Source organism: Megalobrama amblycephala, linkage group LG13 (genome assembly GCF_018812025.1).
Source record: "Megalobrama amblycephala isolate DHTTF-2021 linkage group LG13, ASM1881202v1, whole genome shotgun sequence".
Classification (NCBI taxonomy): domain Eukaryota; kingdom Metazoa; phylum Chordata; class Actinopteri; order Cypriniformes; family Xenocyprididae; genus Megalobrama; species Megalobrama amblycephala.
In genome coordinates this window covers 30,742,929-30,768,875 of record NC_063056.1, presented here as the reverse complement: position 1 = coordinate 30,768,875, position 25,947 = coordinate 30,742,929, and the positions used below count along the sequence as shown (strand labels likewise).

The window sequence follows — 25,947 nt, the reverse complement described above, 5'->3', positions numbered from 1 at the left end:
CTGATCAGCACTCCTGCAGCCGAGCGCTACTTGCAACTGTCGCGATACTTGCAGCGGTCGCTGAACTGTGTGCGGTGGGAGGGGGAAAAAAATGGCCGCTCGCGAAGCGACACTAGTAATGATGAGCGACAAAAACACAAACACAACCCCCTCAAAATGTGACAGCTGACCCGAACCGACACCAACACACACACCGGCTTCCGAACGGATGGGTATCGCGGCCGGTGACGGGGGAGGTCAGGAACGACAGCGTTTGTATTTAAGTTGTAATTTGAGGGAAATAGGTGAGTTAGCTAGCCTGCTAACGTTAGCCGCGCGCTAAACTAGAGCTGAACGAGCCAGAACCAGAACAACATACACGAAAACAGACCACAGCAGCCGCACTGTCACTGCTAGGATGAGCGGACCGGGTCAGGACAGCGAGCCAGAGGCCAAAGTGCTTCATATTAAACGGCTGTACAGGTAAGAGCGCTGACAGCAGGCCGGTACTGTCAGGAAATCTCAATTATTCTTTATATATTTTGTGATTTTTAAGTCAGAAGTGTTTGAAAATATATTCATAAAGCTAAAATGCTAAATGAGACACTTGACACTTGTATACAGAGCTTTCTTAGACCATAACGTCTCATCTGGAAATCTTGTATTATTTGGCATGTGTGGCATGAAATTATAGCTATTAAATCTAAATATACTTTATGATTTATGTCCATGGATACTCTTTTTAGTTCCTACAAAAGGACAGATATGGGTAATTTAAAATGAGAGGCCATAATTACATGAAAATTGAAGGTAGAATATTTAAATCATTTGCACATGCAATGATTGCTAACCCTGTAAAGCCTTCTTTTTTTTTTTAAATGGAACAGTTTATTGCAGGTTTTATTGTTTATATGGCCAAAGATGAAATTCTGATGGCTTGTAGTGTAAATACATGAGATTTTTATAACAGCATAACAGACTACTTACATAAAATGCATGTAAAATCTGGCGTGTCACTCTATATCTCCCAATAAAATCTCTTAGTAAGATGGTCAAACCTCTGTAGTTTTGATTATGGGGACAAAACATATGATGCAATGCAAAGCAATGATGAGAGGTGTACAAATAAACATTCATCAAAGCCTGATGCATCATATTTAATACATTTTAAAAGGTATTTTTATTAAAAAATGCTGTATGGATGATCAAGTAAACCTAAGTTGCTTCAGTAAATGTTCATCTTGAAATATCACTAACAATATAAAACATATTCTTATATTTACTTTATAAAAATCATTAAAGATTTATCAGCAAAAATCACATCTGCCGTGACCTGAAGATGGACATTTTTATAATTATACTAAAAGGCCTTTTACTTACTAAAAAAGTAACTATCAATCAGATGAAAGAAGACACGTAGTAGATTGTGTACGACAGGTTTTTCAACAAAATTTTAATCTTGTTGATAATTTTGAGGCCTTAGAAATTCATGTATCATATATGATACAGTAGGCTTTGTATAGTTAAGGAGTAGCTGAAATTTATCTTTAATCTCTAAATCAAATGCCTGTGTTTACACCTTAACCATAGAAAAATAAATCAAACACATAGAACTGATGTTATGTGAAAAATTCACTATGATTAGTAGAAGAATGTTTTGGATCTGTTTTTTTTTCTTATACATTTTTATTGTCAAAAAGATTGATGATAAAATACTTTTTATCTTTAGTACGTTAACAATTTAGGTGTTTAATTTGCTACAATGCATCTTTGTAAAAGTAAAAACACACATGGAAAATTATGCCATATAATGCAAAACATAACTGATTTGTTTCAGTTTCATCCCCTCTCATGAGTCAATAATTGTGTTTATTGTTTTTTTTTTTAATTCCAAAAGCGTTGAATGGGATTTTTTGTCAGTTTTTGGTGTATATAACAAACTGTCGATCATCTGTTTTCATGAAGGGCTGTGGTGGAAACGGTGCATAAGTTGGATATTATAATCAGCGGCAAGTCGTCGTATAGGGAGGTCTTCAAACCTGAGAATATCAGCTTGAGGAACAAGTAAGCACAAGTTTATTCTCTCTGCAACCCAACCAGGCACAGTGCTGTATAATCGGTCAGATTATGCTGCATTTACATAGAAAAGAGAGCTTTTATTGCTTGTCACACCTAGTTGGGATGCAGTTACGTTAGCTCCGAAAAACTGAAAAACAATGCTTACTTTCCAGGGCTTCTTAATTTTTTTTTTGTTATATATTTTTTTTAACCAGATTGCGGGAACTTTGTGTAAAGCTGATGTTCCTGCATCCTGTGGACTATGGACGCAAGGCAGAAGAGCTGCTGTGGAGGAAGGTCTACTATGAGGTCATTCAGGTCATCAAGACCAATAAGAAGGTGCTGTCACGTAACACTGCACACGTTTCATAACTTAAATGTTGTATTATTTGCTGTTGTATTGGCCATCAGGCTGAAATCCTGTCTGTCTTTGCAGCATATTCACAGCCGCAGTGCTCTGGAGTGCGCCTACAGGACTCATCTGATCGCTGGGGTGGGCTTCTTTCAACACCTGCTGCTCTATATCCAGTCACATTATCAGCTGGAGTTACAGGACTGCATCGACTGGACACACGTCACCGACCCACTCATCGGTGAGACATTTCCTTATGCGTATTAAAGGCAGCGTTCTCACAGTCATGGAAAAACTGCGGAATATCAGGGAATTTTAAAGTTAAAATAAGTCTTAGATATTTCTAAATATAATAAATATTATATTTAATAATATATATTTATTAATATATTTTCCCCTCTTTTTCCTCTCTCTCTCTCTCTCTCTCTCTCTCTCTTAACTCAAAATATTATTTAATTGGCTAGTAATTGCTCTTTGTGAGTGCAATATCTATGAATTAATAACAAAAAAGTTGTGGAAATTAACTGGTCAAAAGTTTTGGGAACCCTCAGGTCATCATTTATTAGCCCTCATGTTTTAAATATGTCTACCACGATATAAACAGTATATCAAGGTTTTCCCCAATTATGAAGAACTTGGAAATATCAGGGAAGTCAAAATTGTGTTCAACGGCTCTTCCAAAATTGGTTTGGAAAAGCATGGAATTTGATTTGAGTAATTAACAGGTCTGGATAAGTATGGGGAAAAAAATTGTGTTTCCATACTATTGCCCTTAAAGGGATAGTTCACCCAAAAATGAATTTACTCGCCCTCAAGATCCAGCCGTACGCATCGATTTACCGTGAAAGTGTAACTCCTGACCCGACGCATGACGTATTGATGAACTTGGAAGCGCAGAGAATAGAGCAAATCAAAACACCAGTCATGAATTAAAGTCTAAAACTAGAATTTTTCAGAAGAAGTCAGAGGATTTATAAGAGAAGAGCTTGAATTTGTTGCCCAGCCCTATTTGTTTGAACTGTGAGAGGCGTCTAAGCTTACGCTACTTCTACGTTGCATCAGAGGTTACTGTTTCGCTGTAAATCGATACATACGGCCATCATGCTGTTTTAAGTATGGATATTTTTCTTACAAAAACCCATCGCTTCACTTCAGAAGGCATTTATTAACCCCCTGGTGCTATATGAATTACTTTTATGATGAATGGATGCACTTTTTTGGGCTTCAAAATCTCAGCCCCATTCACTACCATTATAAAGCGCCAGGACATTTTTTAATATAACTCCGATTGTGTTTGTCTGAAAAAAGATAGTCATATACACCTAGGATGGCTTGAGGGAGAGTAAATTATGGGATAATTTTCATTTTTGGGTGAACTAACCCTCTAAGTTTTCTAAAATATAAAATTAAGAATTTCTAAAAAAAAAAAAAAAAAAAAAAAAATCATATAAGCAGAGTGTTTTCATGGCAAAGGTTTAGTGATCGCACATCTTCATTACTCAAAACTGTTTGTCTTTACCATAAGCAGGTCTTCATTAAATGAATGTTTGTGTGCCACTCAAACTAGCTACAGATAAAGGAGCAAACAGACTGTTTGGTGATCGTGCAACATCGAACCACATTTACAGTATCAAACTGATGTGTCAGAGGTGAATATATGCAGGTTATAAAGCGTTAATAGGTTTCTTCTCATCATGTGCATGTTATCACTTCAAGAAAAACATATTTACAGACGACTATAATATGTAGCATATGTAATTCTGAAAATAGGCTGTATGAATCATTTATGGTCAATATGATCTGAAAAATCTACAGAGAGGTTTGGAACTTTGAGCCTAGAAAAGTACGGAATTTTGAAATGGACAATGTGTAGGAACCCTGACAGCTCAGAGTTGCATCATGCCATGGAAAAGTTCATTGGTCAAAACTGTGTAGCAAAATCTATTGTATCCCACAATATAGACCGTCATACTACCTTGTGTTAGCATTTGCTGAATGAACCTTTCTGTGTCAATGACTGCAGGTCGTAAGAAACCAGTCTCAGCCACCCCTAAAGAGATGGAGTGGGCCCAGATGGCTTGTCACAGATGTCTTGTGTACTTGGGAGATCTCGGTAAGTGTGTTCTCACTTGATATGTAATAAAATCAGCCTTGGAAAGCTCTGTCTTGCGGTGTGATTTCATGTTCACTCAATCAGAAATTAAACCGTTTAATGTTTATCAAGCGCGGTACCAAAACGAACTGGCCGGAGTGGAGGCAGAGCAGCTGGCGGAGCGCTTTTATCACCAGGCCCTGTCTGTCGCACCTCATGCCGGTGAGCAAGTCCTTGCTTCTCACATCCTCCCAACAACACATTTTCCTGGCACAGGAGAAGCATGCTTTTTATGATTTTCTCTGTTAAACAGTGAATTTTAATTCACATTTAATGGATTCATTGTTATTATTTCATTTCACGTTATTGCATTGGGGAAATGTTTTGTTGTCTTTTACAGGCATGCCGTTTAATCAGTTGGGTACACTTGCTGGAAGTAAATTTTATAACGTGGAGGCTACTTACTACTACTTGCGCTGGTAAGGCATCTGAGAACAGAATCATATTAATACATAAAAAGTAAAATGGACAATAAATGAATACAGCAGCAACAGTACAGTAACAATAAAGAGGGACGTGGAGGACTGTTTAAACCTTTTCCTTTCCTTTTAAATTGTGGTTTAGTATGATTAGCGTTCCAAGAATCTGATAACCCTGCATGAACATGACAAACTGGTTTTTCCCGTTGAACAGTATTCAGTCGGAGACACCCTTCGACGGCGCTTATGGGAATTTAAAGCGTCTGTTTGACAAGGCAGCCAAGATGTACCACCAAGTGAAGAAACAAGAGATGAAGAAACTTTCACCATCACGCCAGAGGTGTGTTCCCTCTCTTTTATATACATATAAAAGACAGGGTGAAGGAATGTTTCTGGAAATGTCTAGTGTGTTCAATGTGTTCCTGTGATATAAATCAAACTTTTTGGCTTGCCATTGTTCAACACAGTGTTCAAAGGCCCCTCATATAAGCTATAATATTCCTACCGGTATTTCTGCTGTAATTATGACAAAGCTGCTTGTTTTCAAACTAGAAAATCGGTGTGTCAATATAGTAAATAAATTGACTACAATTACTTTTGGATTGCTGAAGTTTCAAGAACTGAGTGTTTTTTAAGTTGTTGAGGGCGAAAATGAATTTTAAGTTTATTAAGAAACTTCTTTCCAAGAATGGTGTGTAAAGTATAAATATAGCATGTTTAAGATTGGAATAATGTACAAAACAAAGTCTGTAAGAGATCTAAGCCAAATTAATTTCAGATTATTTTAAGATCATTTAATTTAATTTAGTGGAATCAGTAAGCAACCACCTAACAATGCCCTATAAAGTACTCCGCAATGATCTGAGGCCTGTTGCATGAAGCTAGCTGAACAAACTCTGAGTTTCAGAGTAGGTTTAGATTTGGAAAAACCATACAAATCCAACCTGGTTTTAGATCAGGTTCAGCGGGCTCACAGCGCTCGATAGAAATGTTCTCTGTCAACTCAGTTTTGATCCAGAGTTTGTGCTCAAGATTAATGTGTGACACGTGCCGCGAACAGCCAATCACAAGGAACATGGGGAGCGTCAGTTTGATTCACTTCTCGCGAGAGAGTCGCGCAATTCACTTCTCTGCGGAAGATTAAAGGGTTAGTTCACCCAAAAATGAAAATTATGTCATTAATGACTCACCCTCATGTCGTTCCAAACCTGTAAGACCTCCGTTCATTTTTGGAACACAATTTAAGATATTTTAGATTTAGTCCGAGAGCTTTCTGTCCCTCCATTGAAAATGTATGTACGGTATACTGTCCATGTCCAGAAAGGTAATAAAAACATCATCAAAGTAGTCCATGTGACATTGGAGGGTCAGTTAGAATTTGTTGAAGCATCGAAAATACATTTTGGTCCAAAAATAACAAAAACAACGACTTTATTCAGCATTGTCTTCTCTTCCAGAATCCTTTCCATTGAATTGATTCCATTGAATCCTTTCATCTGTCGGCGTTGGTAATGCACTTTTATGTCGCCGTGGTTGTTTTTGGCGATTAGGACATCCGTAACATTTTGAAGCATCGAAAATACCTTTTGGTCCAAAAATAAGAAAAACTACGACTTTATTCAGCATTGTATTCTCTTCCGGGTCTGTTGTCAATTCACGGTTCACGACTCCGCTTCTTCTTCTTCTTCTTCTTCGTTCCTGTTTTATGGTGGTTGGCATCCAGCTTATTGGTGCATTACCGCCCCCTTCTGCTCCGGAGTGTGGTTCACGACTCCGCAGTGACGCTGCTGATGTAAGACGCTGCTGACGTGTTATCTAGTGCGCCAGAGCTTTGTTTACAGTCTGAGGGAGACGCACACTGTATTCAAGCTATTCTACATTGTTTGTATTTTGGTATTGCTATATTTTTTAAAATGGTGCGTAAGTGTGCATGTCGCGGATGTCCTAATCGCCAAAAACAACCACGGCGATGTAAAAGTTCATCTGTCGGCGTTGGTAATGCAAGGATTCAATGGAATAAATTCAATGGAAAGGATTCCGGAAGAGAAGACAATGCTGAATAAAGTCGTAGTTTTTGTTATTTTTGGACCAAAATGTATTTTCGATGCTTCAAAAAATTCTAACTAACCCACTGATGTCACATGGACTACTTCGATGATATTTTTATTACCTTTCTGGACATGGACAGTCTACCGTACATACATTTCCAATGGAGGGACAGAAAGCTCTCGGACTAAATCTAAAATATCTTAAACTGTGTTCCGAAGATGAACGGAGGTCTTACGGGTTTGGAACGACACGAGGGTGAGTCATTAATGACATAATTTTCATTTTTGGGTGAACTAACCCTTTAAGAGATTGTTATGAATATCATGAATTTAAATGCATTTACAAGGCAAGAATAAACACTGCTGCTGCACTGTAAATATGAGAAGGCAGCTGAAAGAAAATATCTGACTGTATCAATGCAAGTGAATCAACTGAATTTAAATAATAATTTATATAGGTTCACAAAAAGCTCAAAAGAAAACACATTAGCTTTATATATTAAAGCTTTTATTTATATATATGTATATATTTATATTAACTTAAATGCACAGTTTGATATAATAATTATTTGACTATGAATTATAAATAACTATGACTCATATAATATAAAATATATAATACATTTTTAGAGGCAAAAGACTGGCAGTTTTGTCTCTAAATTTGAACTGATTTAATTTGGAGCGAGAGATACAGAGGGAGTGGCTTTAATGCATCAGATATACGTCACTTTGCTCACACCTGATTGGTCCAGTTTTGGCTTGCGATCTCTAACCCTCTGGAGCAGGTTAGCTGTGTAGCATAAGCTGCCATGTCGATGAACACGCTAAAAACCAATCCACCTTCTTGAGCCCGAGAAACCAGAGTTTCCTCAAACAAATCTCAAACTTACCTGGTAAGTTAGAAAACTTGAAACCAGCTTTGTGCAACAGGCCCCTGGAAACCACACACAATTTTCTAGCATCATGATGGAGCCTAGTTTGGACAAGCAGCAGTCACATTAATTTGGTTATTCTTGCTTCAGGTCAAAAGACATCAAAAGACTGCTGGTGAGCTTCATGTATTTGCAGAGCCTGTTGCAGCCCAAGAACAGGTGAGAGCATCAACCCGTTTAATGATATAAAAAATCCCCATCCCTCCCCTGAATGGTACAAGATATAATTTGAGAATCAAATAAACGTTACTAATAACCTGTCACCTCTTCAGTTTGATGGAGACGGAGCTGACGTCACTGTGCCAGTCCGTGCTGGAAGACTTTAACCTGGTGCTGTTCTACCTACCCCTTCCTGCTCACGGCAGCCAGTCAGCCAGCGAGGAGGAGGAAGAGCACGACTCGGTCTGTTCTGTGCTTCCTGACAGCCTCATATTCAAAATGGTGGTGACTTGCCTTATGGTGGTGCACAGCCTGAAAAGAGGGGGTAAGTGCGGACTGAAAAGATTGATCACGATGTTCAACATCTGCTGCTCATTTTACGCCATGTCATTTTGTCATTAAATATGTCGCATTGTATTCACGAAGTAGAGAGATACTGCTTTACAACATAAAAATAGTGCTGGCTTCAAACTACTTCTTTTTATTTAGTGAAATGGCAGATGTGTGTTGCTTCAGGCCTATTTTGAGACATCATGCAAAAAGCACAATTTCCTGGTATTACTGCATCCTTACCAGATACAATTCAGTGTAAAAGGACAAGCAATAAATACTCTAAATGTCTTTGATTTTCCACCACATGCCATGAGATGTATATATTACATCAGTGTTATTTATATACTCCTGTGGTCTTGAAAAACTAACAAGGAACTGTAAAATTGTGATTCCATTCTTTGAAAAGTGAGGATATAAAAAAATATATAAAATATCTATTGATTTAATGGCTGTTTAGGGCACTCTTAGAAGCATTCAGACTACATTTGCTATTTTAATTTTCTCGCAAATGAAGTACAAACTCATCTGTCAACTGTAATTCAATTCTAGCTTCAAAGCAGTACAGCGCCTCCATCGCTTTCACGTTGGCTCTGTTCTCCCATTTGGTCAATCATGTCAACATTCGACTGCAAGCTGAACTGGAGGAGGGAGAGAGTGACGTCCCACCCCTGCGTACTGATAACACTGGTACGGGTACTTCTTTGCTTCTATGTCCTTTTTGTCTTTCTGATTGTAAGGTACTTTTGGGTATTTTCGTAATCTGCCAGAAAAGTTGCCGTATCTGCGAAGAACATATACAGTGCTGCCTTAGATTTTAGTGAAAAGTAGGTAAAGTGTTTTAGAAAGCACCATAATGTTGCCGGCTATTTTTTGTCATGAACCACCTATAATCCCTTTAAAATGCTGTCTAGTTAGGCAGCTCACTAGGATTTGGAAAAGCTTTAGTCTTGTTTTGCTGTTATTGGCTGTTGGCTTAAAACTAACCTTCCCAATGTGATGCATTTGTCCGTAGATGACGCTGATGCCAGAGATCACAGTGGTGCTGCTCTCTCAGAGGAGAGGACCCTACAGAACGGCTCCCTGGAAGAAGATGATGACGAGGAGAAGGAGAATGAGGAAGGCGTGACTAAGGGGAACGGAAGTACAGTGGGGAAGAAGAAAAGCCTGGAGAAGAAGAGATCAGCTGAGGAGAAGCAAAAACAGAAGCGGAAGTTCTCGCGGCTCTCTATGCTTCGCCGCAGACGCTGCGCTCACAAGGAGGATGAGAGCGACCTGAGCGAGGGATTTGAGAGTGACGAAGAAGAGGACGAGGAAGGCGGCGGTCCGGTCGACGGTCTGGGTGCCACTAGGGTCCAGATGAACTCTTTAGGAAGGGAAGGACGGAAAGGACCACTGACAGGGGATGGCAGCTGGGAAAGTGGCTCAGAGGAGGACGAGGGCGGTACTGCTTTTGACGTTGAGACGGATTCTGACATGAACAGTCAGGAATCTCGTTCGGACCTGGAAGACATGGAGGATGCCGAGAATGCGCCACAACAGCAGCAACAAGAGGAAAATGAGCAGCCGCAACCATCTAGAGAGGAAAACTCGACTCCTCCAGTAACCAATGGCCCTTTAGTATCTAATGATGCCAGCATCAGCAGTAACCTGCAGGCCATGTCCTCTCAGCTCTTTCAGGCAAAACGCTGCTTTCGGCTCGCCCCCACCTTTAGCAATGTACTGCTCCGCCCTGCACCTGCCACTAACCCCACCCCAGACTCAACCCCCACCCCAGTACAAGAAGCCACACCTCCTACCGGAGAAACGCCGAGACAAATTAATCCAGAGATCGTTAATGGAACTAACGACAATGGTACATTGCATACAAAGTCATTTTGAGTTTTCTGCAATTAATTTAGCTCAGTCTATACGTGATTTTTTTTTTAAATACACTTTTGGTAAGTGGTAAGAAGTCTTACCAAAGCTGCATTTATTTGATTAAAGATACAGTAAAAATGTTAATATTGTGAAATATTATAATGATATATATTTTTTATTATCAGTATTGGAAAAAGGTGCACTGCCTAATATTTTTATGGAAAACATCTCGAGAATAGAAAGTTCAACAGAACAGCAATTATTTGAAATAGAAATCCTCTCTAACATTATAAAAACTATTTACTTAAAAAAATCTTACTGACCCCAAACCTTTGAAAAGTAGTGTAGTGTTTAAAGAAATTTCAAATTTGATGTAACACTTTATTTACATATAACCAAAGCCTAAAAGTCCTTCACATAAAAATCAGCCTACAGGCTTTCATAGACAACCTAGGAAGTCTTTTTTTTTTTTTTTTGGTTAAAAGCTGTTCATACATTAAAATGTCATGTCATTCCAAACCCATAAGACCTTCATTCATCTTCAGAACACAAATTAAGATATTTTTGATGAAATCTGAGTGTTTCTGAACCACACATAGGCAGCAATGTCATTGCACCTTTTGAGGTCCAGAAAGGTATTAAAGACATCGTTAAAATAGTCACTGTGACTACAGTGGTTCAACCTTAATGTTATGAATGTTATCTTAATTTGTGTTCCAAAGATGAACGAAGGCCTTACGGGTTTGGGACGACATGAGGGTGAGTAATTAATGACAGAAATAAAATTTTTGGGTGAGCAAACCCTTTAAGTAAATGCAGATTAGTCCATACTTTTAAAACTAAGATTATTTGATTTGTTGTTAACAGATCCTGACTCTGATTCTGAGGGCAGTGAGCACAGCAACCACTCGTTTCCCAGTGAGAAAACCCTTTCTGAGCGACTGGAGATTCTGACCAATCAGGGTCTCATCCAGGTGGTGAAGGTCTTTTTGGATTGGCTGAGGACGAACACCGATATCATCCTTATGTGCGCTCAGGTACACGTCAATCTGAAATTCTGTATTTTTCTTGAGTAAACAACAGAATCTTTTTTGTTGTTGTTGTTGTTGCTTCGCTATACTTTTGTATACATGTTGGTCTTTGGTCTCTACTCAAACAGAGTTCTCAGAGCTTGTGGAACAGACTCTCAGTGCTGCTTAATTTACTTCCTGAGGGCAGCAAGATATTAGAAACAGGTGAGAGTAATCTTTTTTTATTATTATTATTATTATTATTATTATTATTAAAAGTAAAAATATCCTTTAATTTTCCTTTAAATTTCCCTCATAACACAATTTTGTTTCTCTTGTTCTGTTGCAGATTTAGGTTTGAATAAGGATGTAACAGAACTCCTGAATGAGTGTGAGCAGCCTAGTTTGGTCCAGACGCTGCTGTTGCCCGAGGATCTGGCCCTCCGCCACCTTCCTGCCCTCAGCATAGCCCATCGACGCCTGGACTTCACTAGCCAGAGGCCACCACTTACCCCTCTGGATGAGGTAACATCACACTTACCTCTTTATGTGCCATGTGGATGACACTTTCAGCTTTATATATTCAAATCATTTATTTCATTTAGGATTATAATTCTTCCTTGTGTTCGTTCAGTAAAAACTGTGGAAAACCGGTTACTGTTGTTTTGTTTTTAAGAACTAGATTTTTCCTATATTTTACTTGCATTAAAACATTTGAATTTCAAAGAAGCCTTATGAATGGTACTTTAAATTTTGTTTTGCAAACATTGTTTATAATATACACTACACTACCATTCAAATGTTTGGGGTCAGTAAACATTTTTTTTGTTTTGTTTTGTTTTCTTTTGCACAACAACTGTTTTCAACATTGATTATAATACAAAATGTTTCTTGAGAACCAGATCAGCATATTAGAATGATTTCTGAAGGGTCATGAGACATTGAAGACTCAAATAATTATACTGAAAATTCAGCTTTGCATCACAGGAATAAATTACATCTTAAAATACATATAGACCACAGTTATTTTGAATTTTAATAAATTGTAAAAAATAAATGCAGCCTTTGTGAGCATAAGAGACTTTTTACATCTTACTGACCCCAAACTTTTAAAAGGAAGTGTATATATACACACACATAATTGGGATAAATTATTGGCTGCTTCCTCAAAAGTACTAAAGCAGTTGGAGTCATTACATTTCTTAGGGTTCTCACATTTCAGTGTCATAATTTAGAGTAATGTATTATTCAGGCAAAATCAAGTAGTTGGTTCCAGCTAATTAGCATACAGAGAATTTCATAAAATTACATAAGTGCAATTAACATTCATTGTCTTTTTCTTTCTCTCATGTTTTTCCTTTTTGTCTCATTCTCTCTGTGCTGTCCAGTGTGTGGTGCGCGTGTGCTGCATTCGCAGCTTTGGACACTTCCTCACAAATCTCCAAGGCAACGTGTTGCACTTCAACCCAGAGGCGGGCATCTTCACCAGCATCAGCCAATCAGAGCAGGAGAATCTGATTCAGCAGGCCAAGGCCCAGTTCCGCATGGTAAAATACATGATATTTAATTGTAATGAAAAAAATAATAAACCAAACTATTTGTGGAGCAATAATAGCTTTGCTTTAATTTGAACTAGAAACTCTTTTCTCTTGAAAACAGTAAGTCAGCTGATTTCTTTTGCGTATTCAGACTCTTTTGGTGATTTCAGTAGCTGTAGTACTTAAATACATGCCAAAATAATCATGGAAAGTGCCTCTAAATGATAGGGTCTACACAGTCATGCCTGTGTTAAAGAAAACAAGGCTTTTTCATAAAACCTCACCACATTTGTGAGCTTTTGCTTGAGAGCCTTATGTTGCCAAGCAACCATGCAGCCCTTAGGGGTAGAACAAATGATGATTGAAGTGCCACCTTGCTGTGGCGGTGAAGAGGCGGCTCTTTCTGGTACAATTTCATTAAAACCTTCAGGGTCTGCGAATGAAAAGCTTGTCATGGACTGCTAGGCATTCATGGAATAAAGCCCAAAGTATATACGCGGACGTTGCTTGTACAACAGCGCATGTGCGAGTGACTTGAGGGCTTGAAAACAAAGTCCACTAGATGGTGCGCACACACCTAACACGTCTTTCCGTGCTCATGGCCAAAGGAGTGTACGTTGAAAAGCTCGCTCGCTCAACTGTGAAAATGAAGTATATCCCAGATGAAAAGATAGTACACCTAAAAATGAAAACTATCCCATGATTTACTCACCCTCAGGCCATCCTTTTTTAACATTAAAACTTTTTTTAACATTACAAAAGTGTTTACTGTAACTTTCAATCAATTTAATGTGTCCTTGCTGAATAAAAATGATTAATCGCTTTAAAAAAAAAAAAACGGGTTATTCCTGGGTCCAAATTTGGTCTTTGGTGGTGGTGAACGATAAACACAGTCATCCACACACAGTACTAATCCCAGTTCTGACAATAAATACAAAATAAATGCAAAGAAACGGTTTATAATATTAACCTATTTATTTATGAATTAAAAAATGAACTAACAATGTGCAATACATTTGTGACAGTATTTATTAATCTTTGTTAATGTTAGTTAATAAAAATGCTCACGTTCTGTGCATTAACTAAAGTTAACAAATTTTGCAATGTGTATTTAGCAGTATGAAAATATATAAATTATATACAGAAAACGAGCAAAGATTGCTGCTATTATAATCACTGAAGCTGTCGATTGCAATGCGCGGTACACAAAGCTACACTCTTGCAAAAACTTCCCTTATAAATGAACCTGTCTGTTTGCCTGCAATGAATCTCTTATTGGCATTGTGTTTATACTTTGTTAGTTATAATGAAAGGATTCATGAACAATGAACAGCAATCGAGCGTTTTGTGCAGATCCTGATTAACTTTAATGTATCTGATTGGCCATTGCGTTAACACGCTCAACACATATGTCTGTGATTGGCTGCAGAGCTTACTGCTGGAAAAACACGTAAATAGCTTACACAACGGGAACATTTTAAAGCAACCGGCTACTGCAGAACAGCAGATATCGTCACATTAAATTATCAAATAAATCTTTGGTAGGACAGAAATTTATTTTTGCGGCCGCCAAAATGTTTTCAATGCAGAAAAAACCCTGCTAGTTGGAAAACAAGAAATATGCATGGTGTAACAAATCTGAAGCAGGAGCATGACTAATCTTCATGGGCACAATTAGGGCACAGTATGCAAATAAATTTAATCGGCAAAGCCATCTTAAAATGTACAAAAGATCAAACACTTGTATTTTATATTTAATACATGTCTATCTGTCTTTATATTTTCCCTCACTCCTATAATATTACCTTTTTAGTTTTTATTTTAAATATGTGGAACTGCAAGGTGCCCTTTTTGTTGTTTACTTCCCAGAATTGTAAGGTTAAATTTACCTGTGGTTTAAACGTTAATCTCTTTAAGTGCACTTTGAGGTTATTCTTTAAAAAACAAAAACAAAAGAAACATTTGCACAGATTACCTGTGATCTTTTTGTGTTCGTGTGTCTGTTTATTTACAGTATGCTGCTCTTGTGTGTTTTTCTTCTTCCAGCGCAAAAAATATATTTAGCTGCTTATTCACACCTTGTGTTTACTAAGGGTAAAATCTGAGTAATGTTTTGAGGTTACACAGAGGTTATATTGACCTTGTCTCATCTCGTCCACAGGCGGAGGAGGAAGCTCGCAGAAACCGGCTCATGAGAGATATGGCCCAGCTGCGCCTACAGGTCAGACCAGCTGTTGGGTTTATTTTTAACTTTCGTTAATGCTCATCTTCTTCACGACATTTATCCAAATGTACTCAATTAATTTGCGCAGTAATGAACCATTTCCTTGTCTCTCGCTCTCTCTGCAGTTGGAGGTCTCTCAGCTGGAGGGCAGTCTGCAGCAGCCCAAAGCCCAGTCCTCCATGTCTCCTTATCTGGTGCCAGATACCGGTGTTCTCTGCCAGCACCTGGGGCTGCTTAGACAGCTGGCTGCCAGTGGCTGCTTCATCATCATCATCCCTCGCACAGGTCAGTCCACGAGTCTCCTCCGATCTCCAAATGAGGGTTTCCACAGTCTGGAGATTTCAGGAGAGCCTGAAAATGTCATGAAAATTAAATCTAATTACTTTAAGATTTCTATAGTGAATATGTTTTTCGGGTATACTCTAACTAAAACTATTAAAAACAATTTCCAGTTATTGAAATAAAGCTGAAATCAAATAGTTATCCACCTTTTTTCTGAATGCAGAAGTCTCGCCCGACTCATAGCTGAATTATCCTTTACATTTCGGGTCTTTGGGGTTTCTAGTCAAATTAGTGTATTTTCCAAGCTGATAATGTAACGTTAAACCTATGAAAATGGTTTATTTTGTTAGTGCCTCACTCGTCAAAGTTTAATAAATGCGTAGATGATATGACGCTGCCTGAAGTTAGCTATATTGAAAACAGATGGGCGCACATAACCTACATACAGCTTTCGATCGCAAATATACCTTTTATGGGGAGTATTTTAACTGAAGTGATGCAAGCCGTGCTCATTTTCTCGTCAAGTGTTTGGCATAAAATGCAAGGCACATGGCACCGTATACGGACATTCTTTTCAGATTTGCTGATGGTCAAAACATGTATTTTCCAGGAATTTCTTCAGTTTATTGCTGTTGTTGTGGCTGCCAACAACAGCACAGCTTAACCCTGCACTCGTTAAAGTTTTTTGTAATGTTCAAAAAGTTTCTGTTTAATTAATTCAGTCACTCTTTTTTTTACCCTGTTTTAACAATGGGTTCCAATTGAGACTGGAACTGGACAGCGTACGGTAGTTTGAATCCATCATGGCGGCACTCATCGTTTACTCAGGGAAAAAGGTGGATATTTTAAATATTTGATGAAAAATAGAAAATTATCGAAATTTTGGAAATTTGCTAATTAGAAAAATTATGAAACTAAAATAGGCTTTATGAAGTACTTAAAATACAAAAATAAAGCGGGCGACTGCAACGAAATAAAAGCTCAGAGACCAATATGAATCGCAGGTGTCTCTCATTATTAGCATTCGCTCCCATGGGCCACGGCTCTTGGCGCACCCTGTGTCATACCACCATGATGATAATAACATGGTTTGTACAGTCATGAAAATCCTGGAAAAGGCATGGAATTTTAAAATGGCAATTTCCAGGCCTGGAAAAGTTTTGGAAAAATAAATTGACCCACAAAGTTTTGGAAAAGTCACGGAAATTTGTTTCACAATCTCCGTATATTCGAATATAGTTGATAATATTAGTTAAATTACTATAGTTAACGTTCGCACGATCTGTCACGTGACGTTCTCTGCGTGGGGTAACGCAGTTTCAGCTAACGTTAGTATTGTGTAGCAATGCCAGGGAAATGCAGATTTAAAAATGTATGGTTTCATGATGAAAAGTATGAGGGGTGGCTGGAGAAAGATCAGGACCCGGGACGTGCTAAATGTACACTGTGTCGTAAAACGTTTGACATTTCTAACATGGGACAGGCAGCGCTGTCTAGCCACGCTAAAGGTGCAAAGCACAAGTCTGCAGCTGCGTGCTCGACTGCTTCCAACCCAAATCGCTGGCTTTTTCACCCGTGCGACTGACGTGACACCCGCTCCCAGCATCCACTGTACATCCACTGTAAAACAAGGGACCATTTTGAGTGCTGTATCCAAAAACGAAACCCTAACTGCAGAGGTAATGTGCAGGACAGTGTTGCTGGACACTTTTATTTATTTTTTAGTTTTTTTAACATTGTTGCTTCCCCTTGATGTATGTTAATTATCTCCCATGGATTACGTTAATCCATTTCTAAGCAGTTCTCAGGGTTTGATGTATTATTTTATGAAACTGTGCAAGCGTTATTTGAATAAATATTTCATATTCTACTGTACACTACAAAGCTTGTCATTTATATTAGTAAAAATATGCTGGGTGTAACATGGATTTTCTTCTTATTTAACATGTATACATAGACATTTCATGAAACATTAGGTCATGAAATTTTACTTAAAGTCATGGAAAAGTCATGGAAAAATCATTGATTTTTATTGGTAAAAATGTGTACGAACCCTGTAATAAAACTTGAATACATTTGCTCATCCATGAACATGATTTCTGCCCGAATCCAATGGATTTCTTTCCATTGGCGAAGGTGAAAACAAGTCCATCTCCATCACACTCACAGTGTCATCAAGTTCATATTGAATAAGCAAAGATTACATATTGAGCCTTTGAAGCTATATAGAAATATTTTTAAAAAAAAAGACGATTACTAAAACTTAAATGAAGAAAATATAAAAATATAAAGGTAATTAATATTTATTAATAAAAATTTTGTAACAGTCTATAAAGAATACTAAAATAAAATAACACTGCACAAACTACTTAAATACAATTAACAGAGTAAAACCTGCTTGTAAACTGTAGCGAGGCCTGAAATTATGGGCAAATCATTCTTTTGAGTCATTCGAAGTGTTTTATGAAATCATTCTGAATGATTCATTAGCATGTCAGTCTGACTCAAAATGATTTTTAAACAATCCTTATTCATTCTAGAAACTGAAAATGACATGGAAAAGGAAATTCATCTGTGAAAAAGAGTGGGAGCCTTGGCATAGACACTTGACATCTGAATGGCAACCTTCTGATTTTATGTGCCAATATTTTTAATTGGCTAACCGTTTTTACACTAGTTCTTTTTAAATGACTACACTTTGAATGATTTAAGATCAAAACTTCTCCAGTTTGGCACCTCATATGTAATGAAAAGTAATCTCAAATGGACCTGTTACACATGAAGGTGCTAACCGCCAGGAATGATCAATCAATATATGTTTGTACAAATTGCTCGACTGAGATGAATTTCGGGTCTCTTGCAGTGATTGATGGTCTGGATATGCTGAAGAAAGAGAACTCAGGAGCGAGAGATGGCATCCGGTTTCTTGAGACAGAGTTTCGGAAAGGGAACAGGTACATCTTGAGCTCAGCAGATGCTAGGATTGTTGCTCTGTTCCAGACTGCAGAGCTGTCCGATTCTGACATGCATTTAAATTTGATACGGCACCATTAAACGGTCAAAGTCAATGATTTAATGCGTCACACGTGAGCATTTATTCTTAATTATTATGCAACAGGTACATCCGCTGTCAGAAAGAGTCGGGAAAAAGCTTTGAGAGGGACAAATTGAAGCGACAGGACATAGAAGCCTGGTAAGTCCTATCATCTTCATTTCCTGTTTCAGAGCAGAATGATTTTAAATTCAGTCGTGAAGCCCTGTAGGGTTTTCTGCAGACAGGCTCACTGCATTGATTGTTCCTGTTGGCAGGCACCTGTATAAGATGGTGGACAGCTGTCGCCAGCTGACGGGATCTCAGAGCAGTGGAGATGAAGACACCGCTGGCATGGTGACAATTTTGACAGGACACTCATTGGAGGAGCTGACTGAACGGTCAGCTTCCATGAAGGTCAGTTGTGCATTAGAAGACTCCAAAATAGGCTTTTTTTCCCATTCAAAATAGTGTGGTATTGGTGGGCAGTATGACCAAAACCTTATTAGAGCTGCACGATTAATCAAAGCAATGCAATCTCGATTCAAACACCCACGCGTCCTTATTCCTAAATGACAACGATTCAGCTATGTCTATTAAACCTTTGACAAGGATGATCACAGCAAAAATCTGCATTGGCTCTGCTGCTGAGCTAGAGAAAGCAGTTGTCATGTATAGGTATGAAACAGCTTTTCAACCACACTGTCATTATTTCTGTTACAATAATTCAAATGATCACAGAAGTACTGGGATAAATGTTTATAGTTTGGATATAAACATGGATGTCTATGGTAGTGATCAAAATAAAGTATAAAGTAAAATAAAATAAGTTAATCACCTTATGAAAGTAACTTGATGCTTCAAATAAAGATTTCATCAATTACATTGTTACATCAGTAGGTGGCGACAAATGACTTTTAAAAAATGTATTGTGGTTGAAATGATCATTCATTCAAATGATCCATTCAAAAACACTGATTTATCCAGTAATGAAACAAGTGAAGTCTTTATGAGTGAGTGATTGAATCATTCATTCAAACCAGTTCTTTTTTTAAAAAAATTATTAATTCAAATTAAACATGTTTTTTTAGACTGCAGCAATTAACATTTTGTCAGAACTTCTAGAAACGTACATGTTTTGTTTAGTTGTCTATGCAGAATCTCTATTTTAAACAAAAACAAAAAAATATTATCCAGAATTGTGCTGCTCTAGACTGTATTTAGTTATTTTTATTGGAAATTCAATTTATTTACTTCCATTTTTATTATTTTTTTTATTTTTTAAAGAAATTAATACTTATGTTTAGTAAGGGTGCATTAAATATTGATCAGAGTGATCAATTGTTTCAAAAGATATATATTTCAAATTAATGCTGTTCTTTTAAACTTTCTATTAATCAAAGAATCCTAAAAAATAATCTAAAAAAAATACTTTTTAAAAATATATTAAATTAGAAAACGGTTATTCGAAAAATTGAAATATTTCACAGCATTACTTGTTTTACAGTTTTTTTGTTGTTGTTTTGTTTTTGTTTTGTTTTTATAATATAAATGTAGCTTTGAGTATGAGACTTTTTAAAACATGAAAAAAAAAAAAAATTTAAATGGTAGTGTATTTATAATGGCTATATAATGAATCGAATTCCATTGAATATTTATTTTATTATTATTATTATATTTAAATGACTTTGTGCTAATTCCTATATTTGGATATATTTTTCTGGGATAAAATGTACTTGATCTCATTTGTTAATTCTAATATGTGTGTATATATATATATATATGGGGGGGTGGATGTAACTTTGCTTTTCATTTATTACTTAGCTCACTTTAAAGCTGCAGTCCGTAACTTTTTTTTTTTTTGTTAAAAATAATCCAAAATCAATTTTTGGATAATACATAACCAGCCGGTGTTCAAACTGTCTCCTTACCGTAGCCCGATTCACTACGGTAAGCGTGTAATAATGTTTTCTAATTCGAGTGGTACTGGTAGGTTTCATGCAGCCGTTCATTATTGCATCATTACAACACGTCTGTTTACATAAAGGAGTCCCAGCTAGTAGGCTATATCGCATGTGAGGATGCTGCAGGTGGTGGATCATTTATAGCCTTTTCTCAGCTGGAATAATTAAACTTATCATTTTGATGGTGGATTGTAATCCAGAAAATTCCAAATAACAATCATCAGTGACGACTCGAGATTCACCCGTAGTCAAAAGCAAAAGACTTCAAACTGTGGAGTGGCTACAGAAAATGAATTGAATTGGCACCATTGGCAGCGCAATTTATTGTAATGCTTTTTTTCTCAGTTGGTCAGAACAAAAGTGGCAGATATGTTACTTACTTGTTCAGATAACATTTTCCGGTGAAAATTCAAATTTTGGTCATACTTCCAAGATGTAGAACCTGTCATTCCGAAGTACAGTATCCACCGGTGCAGTGTCTGACGGCAAATGTTATATTTATCTGCGCTGAAGAGCACAACCCACATAAAGATGATAATTCCGCAAATAACTGTAATTGCCGTTTTCAAACAGAGATGGCGACAAAGAGGTAAAACTTACAGACTGCAGCTTTAAGTACTTCGAAGCCATAGCAAAAATCTAGCTCTTTATAATTAAACATTAAAGACAAGTGAACAGTCAGTAATAAAAATAAAAACAAAAACACACATTACAAGCATAGATAAATGCAATATAACAAAGTTACAAATTAAGATCTATGGGCTTGTTCACACAGAATACATCTTTGTGTCTAAAAACGTGATGCAATGACGGAAATAATAGAAATAGGTAAACAGCTGAATAGATAGATACTATTTTTGCTACATTTTGCTGAAAAAGCGTCATATGACCCCTTTAATAGAAAAGCTACGCTATCTTGTAGCAACAAGTCTCTTAGTTAGTTACTCCCCAACACTGCCAGATCTAGTAGAATTGAGATTATCCAACTGTTTCTCCGTAAGAACTGTTGGGGTTATTGTCGTTTTGTTTGTTTGTATGATGTTGTGGTGTGTTCACACTCTGTTTGCGCATTGATCTGGCTGTAGGTGGCTGTCCAGGCGGTGGCAGCAGCAGGCATGGAGCTGAAGAACATCACCGAGTTCTACCGGCAGTGGAAAGAGATGGGCTGAGAGACGGCGTGGGACGCAGGAGGTCGGCTCGGCATTCGGCTGATCGCACACTCACTCCCCCTCTCTCTCAATCTCTCGCTCTCTCTCTCCAGCTTTACTGCTCTGTCTGTATCTGTGTCTTCAGGAAAAGAAAAATACTCAAAAGATGGAGGTTTGTAAGGAAGGAGGGTGCAGGAAGTGTTCGGAGAAAAGAGAAGTCAGATGCAGAGGGGCTTTAACGAAAACAGTGCATCCTCGACCCCGACACAGGAGGGTTAAAAGCTAGGGGGTTTAAGTGCCCCTTGTGCGCCATAACAAGGCATATATGCCGACGAAATGAGTGTATATGTTTTGAGAGAGAACGAACATTCATGTGCATATACGTCTAAAACAAACCCATAAATTGAAATATATAGAGAACAATGTTTTTTTATTTCCGTCTTTTCGCTACGGTCATGGGGGTTGCACTGCCACATGGATGTCTGTTTTGGACTGCAGCGGGGAGCACAGAACAGAAATCATCCGTCTAGCGTTTACCCTTGGTTCCTAGGGTCACGAAAGATTCAGGGTATAGGGTGTACACTTCTTTTTGATGATTTGTTCTTTCTAACGTGGCTTTCCCCACCAGTTTTTTTTTTTTTTTTTTTTCTTTTTGCTGTGTAACTTTGTGATTTAATGTATTGTGTTATCTGTGTATGAGCAGGAAGTCTGGCAAATGGTTGCTTTTATTTGATTTTATTTTTGTATGTCGTATTTTTGCCTTTGTATGCTGTGCTGAAAACACAGGAATGAGGTTGGGTGTAGAGATGTTTCTTTCTGTTATGGCATAAAGAACCGGCTCAGAGTTACAGACATCATCTGATTCTGTGCTGACATGATGTGGAAGTGTTTCTGCTCGACTCTAAACATGAGATTACTACTCAGAAAATCTAGTCCCAGCCATTCGCCATCACATTCTCATAGTAATTGTCCCATATTGCACAACGCAAAGGAATCCAGTGTATGTGTGAGGCAGTGCATTAAACAATAAAAGATTTCATTTAAAAATGCTCCTTTGTCCCTGTCATGATTGTCAAATGCAGTCCAATTTTAAATCATCTATTTAAAAAAAAGTGAATTATTATTACAATTTAAAATAACCATTTTCTATTTTAATATATTGTAATAATGTAATTTATTCCACTGATTCAAAGCTGAATTTTCAGCTTCGATGATCCTTCAGAAATATACTGAATTGCTGCTGAACAAACATTTTTTATTATCAGTTTTGAAGAGTTGTGCTGCTTAATATTTTTTGTGGAAAATGAGAATTTTTTTGTATTCTTTAATGAATAGAAAATGAAAGCACTTCAGAAAATAAAAGTATGAAAAAGTTATAGACGTTTATATTTACTGTAAATCAAATGTACTGTACTAAACACTTTTATTTTATATAAAATATATATTTTATCAAATATTTTTTACTCTAAAATTGCTATCAAATTAAAGCCTTATGTCTAAAGTTGTGTTCCAAATTTGAAGTTGATATCACAAAAATTGAAGTTCCCATGAGATTTTGTTTAGGCGCTGTACCAAACATATCCACCAGGTGTCACCCACATTCCTTTGAATTTTTTTTTTGACGCACTCTCCTGTAACAAATGTATAAATTTCTATCCAAATATCACTTCTATCACAAAACAATCACCAAATATGGAACCTTGAGATTTAGACCTTTCTGATGATGTTTTGTCAAAATTAGAAAAAGTTTTGAATATAAGTAAATAAATTTGTAATATGAAACCTGACACCGCCCACTAGGGGAGGAGCATGACAAAATAATTTTTGGTACCATTTCCATGGTAACGCAATGACCATGTCAAAATGATTTTCACAGGATGAATTTTGAGTTCAAGCTTCGAATGATACCTAATTTTGATGATTACTAAAATGTGATATGACAAAACACTCTAAATAAAAAGAGCACCAAGTGTTAATTAAATCCTAATTAATTAGTCCTAGGCTAGCTATAGACCAAACGTCATAATTATTGATAAATTTTTACTCCTCACTATTTAAAATAAACATAATTTGTGTATCTAATGCTTTAAATTGTAATGGATGCTGTATTAAAAATGAAGGGATTTCTATGTTCATGAACAGGAAACGCTATAACCTGGTCCTTCTCATTGTTACGGGGTCTGTCCTTCAGTATCTGTTTGGTTTAAGTAGGTCTCTATTCAATTATGTCCAGCGTCTCATGCCCTCAGCCGCGCTGGGCCCTCTGCCGAGATCTCATTGTGGCATTATGGCCGGTTCTCTGGCAGAGACCCCAGTACCACACTGTCAAAGAATGGCCGGGCTCTGCCCCACTTATAGGGAAGAATTATTTGCAGTCCAGTCCAATGACCAAATGTACCCTGGGGTTTCAGTGGAATGGAGGATGGGAAAATGATACCACAGCTGAAAACTGAACAGTGCTGTTCAAATCATTAGAATCATCATATTTTACAACATTGGGAATGAAGCTTGAATAATCAATAAATCTTCAGAAGAATGTCCCTGCGACAACACTTCAATGAAGTTTGAATTATTTGTCAATATTATTATTATACGTTAAAAGAATATATAAGAACATAAAATAATATAGGGCTACAAGAAATTATAAATTTCAACCCAGTCTTTTAACCCCATTCCATTATAATTTCTTAATTTTGTTATGTAGCCTATTTATTTTATTTAGCCCTTCATTTCATTAATCTCTCTATCAGTTGTTTCTTTATTATCTGCATATGTTTTGTTGTGAAAGTGAATACTCTGTAATCATTCACTCAGCCTCAAGTTGTTCCAAACCTGTATGAATTTCTTTCATCTGTTGAACACAAAAGAAGATATTTTGAATTTAGAACGTCGGTAACCAAACAGTTGATGGTCCCCATTGACTTCCATAGTATAGAGAAGAAAAAATACTATGGAAGTCAATGGGGTCCATCAACTGTTTGGTTACCGACATTCTTCCAAATATCTTCTTTTGTGTTCAACAGAAGAAAGAATACTTGAAATGGAGTAAATGATGACAAAATTTTCATTTTTGGATGAACTACCCCTTTAAGATTTTTTTTTTTTTTTTATGTTGGGGGTAAATTTTTTTTTTTTAGGGAGTCATTAAAGGTGCCCTAGAATTAAAAATTGAATTTACCTTGGCATAGTTGAATAACAAGAGTTCAGTACATGGAAATGACATACAGTGAGTCTCAAACTCCATTGTTTCCTCCTTCTTATATAAATCTCATTTGTTTAAAAGACCTCCGAAGAACAGGCGAATCTCAACATAACACCGACTGTTACGTAAAAGTCGGGATCATTAATATGTACGCCCCCAATATTTGCATATGCCAGCATGTTCAAGGCATTACACAAGGGCAGGACGTCTGGGTGTGCACAGCTGGATCATCAGACTAGGTAAGCAAGCAAGGACAACAGCGAAAAATGGCAGATGGAGCAATAATAACTCACATGATTCATGATAACATGATATTTTTAGTGATATTTGTGAACTGTCTTTCTAAATGTTTTGTTAGCATGTCACTAATGTACTGCTAAATGTGGTTAAAGTTACCATCGTTTCTTACTGTATTCACGGAGACAAGAGCCGTCGCTATTTTCATTTTTAAACACTTGCAGTCTGCATAATGCATAAACACAACTTCATTCTTTATAAATTTCTCCAACAGTGTAGCATTAGCCGTTAGCCACGGAGCACAGCCTCAAACTCATTCAGAATCAAATGTAAACATCCAAATAAATACAATACTCACATAATCCGATGTATGAAAGCAGCATGCATGACGAACACTTTGTAAAGATCCATTTTTGAGGGTTATATTAGCTGTGTGAACTTTGTTTATGCAATGACAAAGTCGAGAGCTCAGGAGGGGGTGGAGAGCGCGAGCAATTAAAGGGGCCGCAGCCTGAATCGGCGCATTTCTAATTATGCCCCAAAATAGGCAGTTAAAAAAAATTAATTTAAAAAAATCTATGGGGTATTTTGAACTGAAACTTCACAGACACATTCAGGGGAGACCTTAGACTTATATTACATCTTGTAAAAAACGTTCAATGGCACCTTTAAATCGTTGACTCAACTGTTTAGTTTTTCACATTCATAAATAAAAACGAACGAAACATGACTAATTATATCTTTATTATTATCCTTAATAGACTACTATATTAATGACTAGACTAACTGAAAATATGAAAATATAAATGTCTGTTATGTGTTGTTGTTTCCCTAAATAAATAAAAGTGGAAGAATGCCACTTAATGAGATATAAAATACCCGAATAAAATATCGTGTTAATGAAAACATTGCATCTTTAATATTTTTATTGCATAAAATCGATGAAGCACTCAAGGCCATATTGCAATACTGTGAATGACGCCTCGAAGTGTATTATATAGCCTATGCATTTCTCCCTCATT

General features: G+C 37.0%; 1 protein-coding gene across 1 annotated transcript; it reads left to right on the top strand.

The window, feature by feature from the left end:
• Nucleotides 1-15: 15 nt before the first annotated feature.
• smg5 (SMG5 nonsense mediated mRNA decay factor) lies at nucleotides 16-22,535 on the top strand. Its single transcript, XM_048152451.1, has 22 exons — nucleotides 16-462; nucleotides 1,945-2,043; nucleotides 2,253-2,376; nucleotides 2,474-2,630; nucleotides 4,413-4,502; nucleotides 4,614-4,703; nucleotides 4,882-4,960; nucleotides 5,175-5,300; nucleotides 8,031-8,099; nucleotides 8,213-8,424; nucleotides 8,982-9,119; nucleotides 9,445-10,284; nucleotides 11,157-11,326; nucleotides 11,449-11,524; nucleotides 11,649-11,824; nucleotides 12,688-12,846; nucleotides 14,999-15,058; nucleotides 15,187-15,346; nucleotides 18,207-18,297; nucleotides 18,462-18,536; nucleotides 18,653-18,791; nucleotides 21,424-22,535. Exons 1-22 carry the CDS (start codon nucleotides 398-400, stop codon nucleotides 21,505-21,507), a joined length of 3,279 nt encoding a protein of 1,092 aa, XP_048008408.1. The 5' UTR covers nucleotides 16-397; the 3' UTR covers nucleotides 21,508-22,535.
• The last annotated feature ends 3,412 nt before the right edge of the window (nucleotides 22,536-25,947 follow it).

What these genes read in the sequence shown, in the direction of transcription:
- smg5 (XM_048152451.1), top strand. Translation starts at nt 398, where the DNA reads ATGAGCGGACCGGGTCAGGACAGCGAGCCAGAGGCCAAAGTGCTTCAT. An exon ending in GTCTGTCGCACCTCATGCCG is followed by an intron (nt 4,704 to 4,881) that starts GTGAGCAAGTCC and finishes TGTCTTTTACAG; the next exon opens with GCATGCCGTTTAATCAGTTG. An exon ending in TCATCCTTATGTGCGCTCAG is followed by an intron (nt 11,327 to 11,448) that starts GTACACGTCAAT and finishes CTACTCAAACAG; the next exon opens with AGTTCTCAGAGCTTGTGGAA.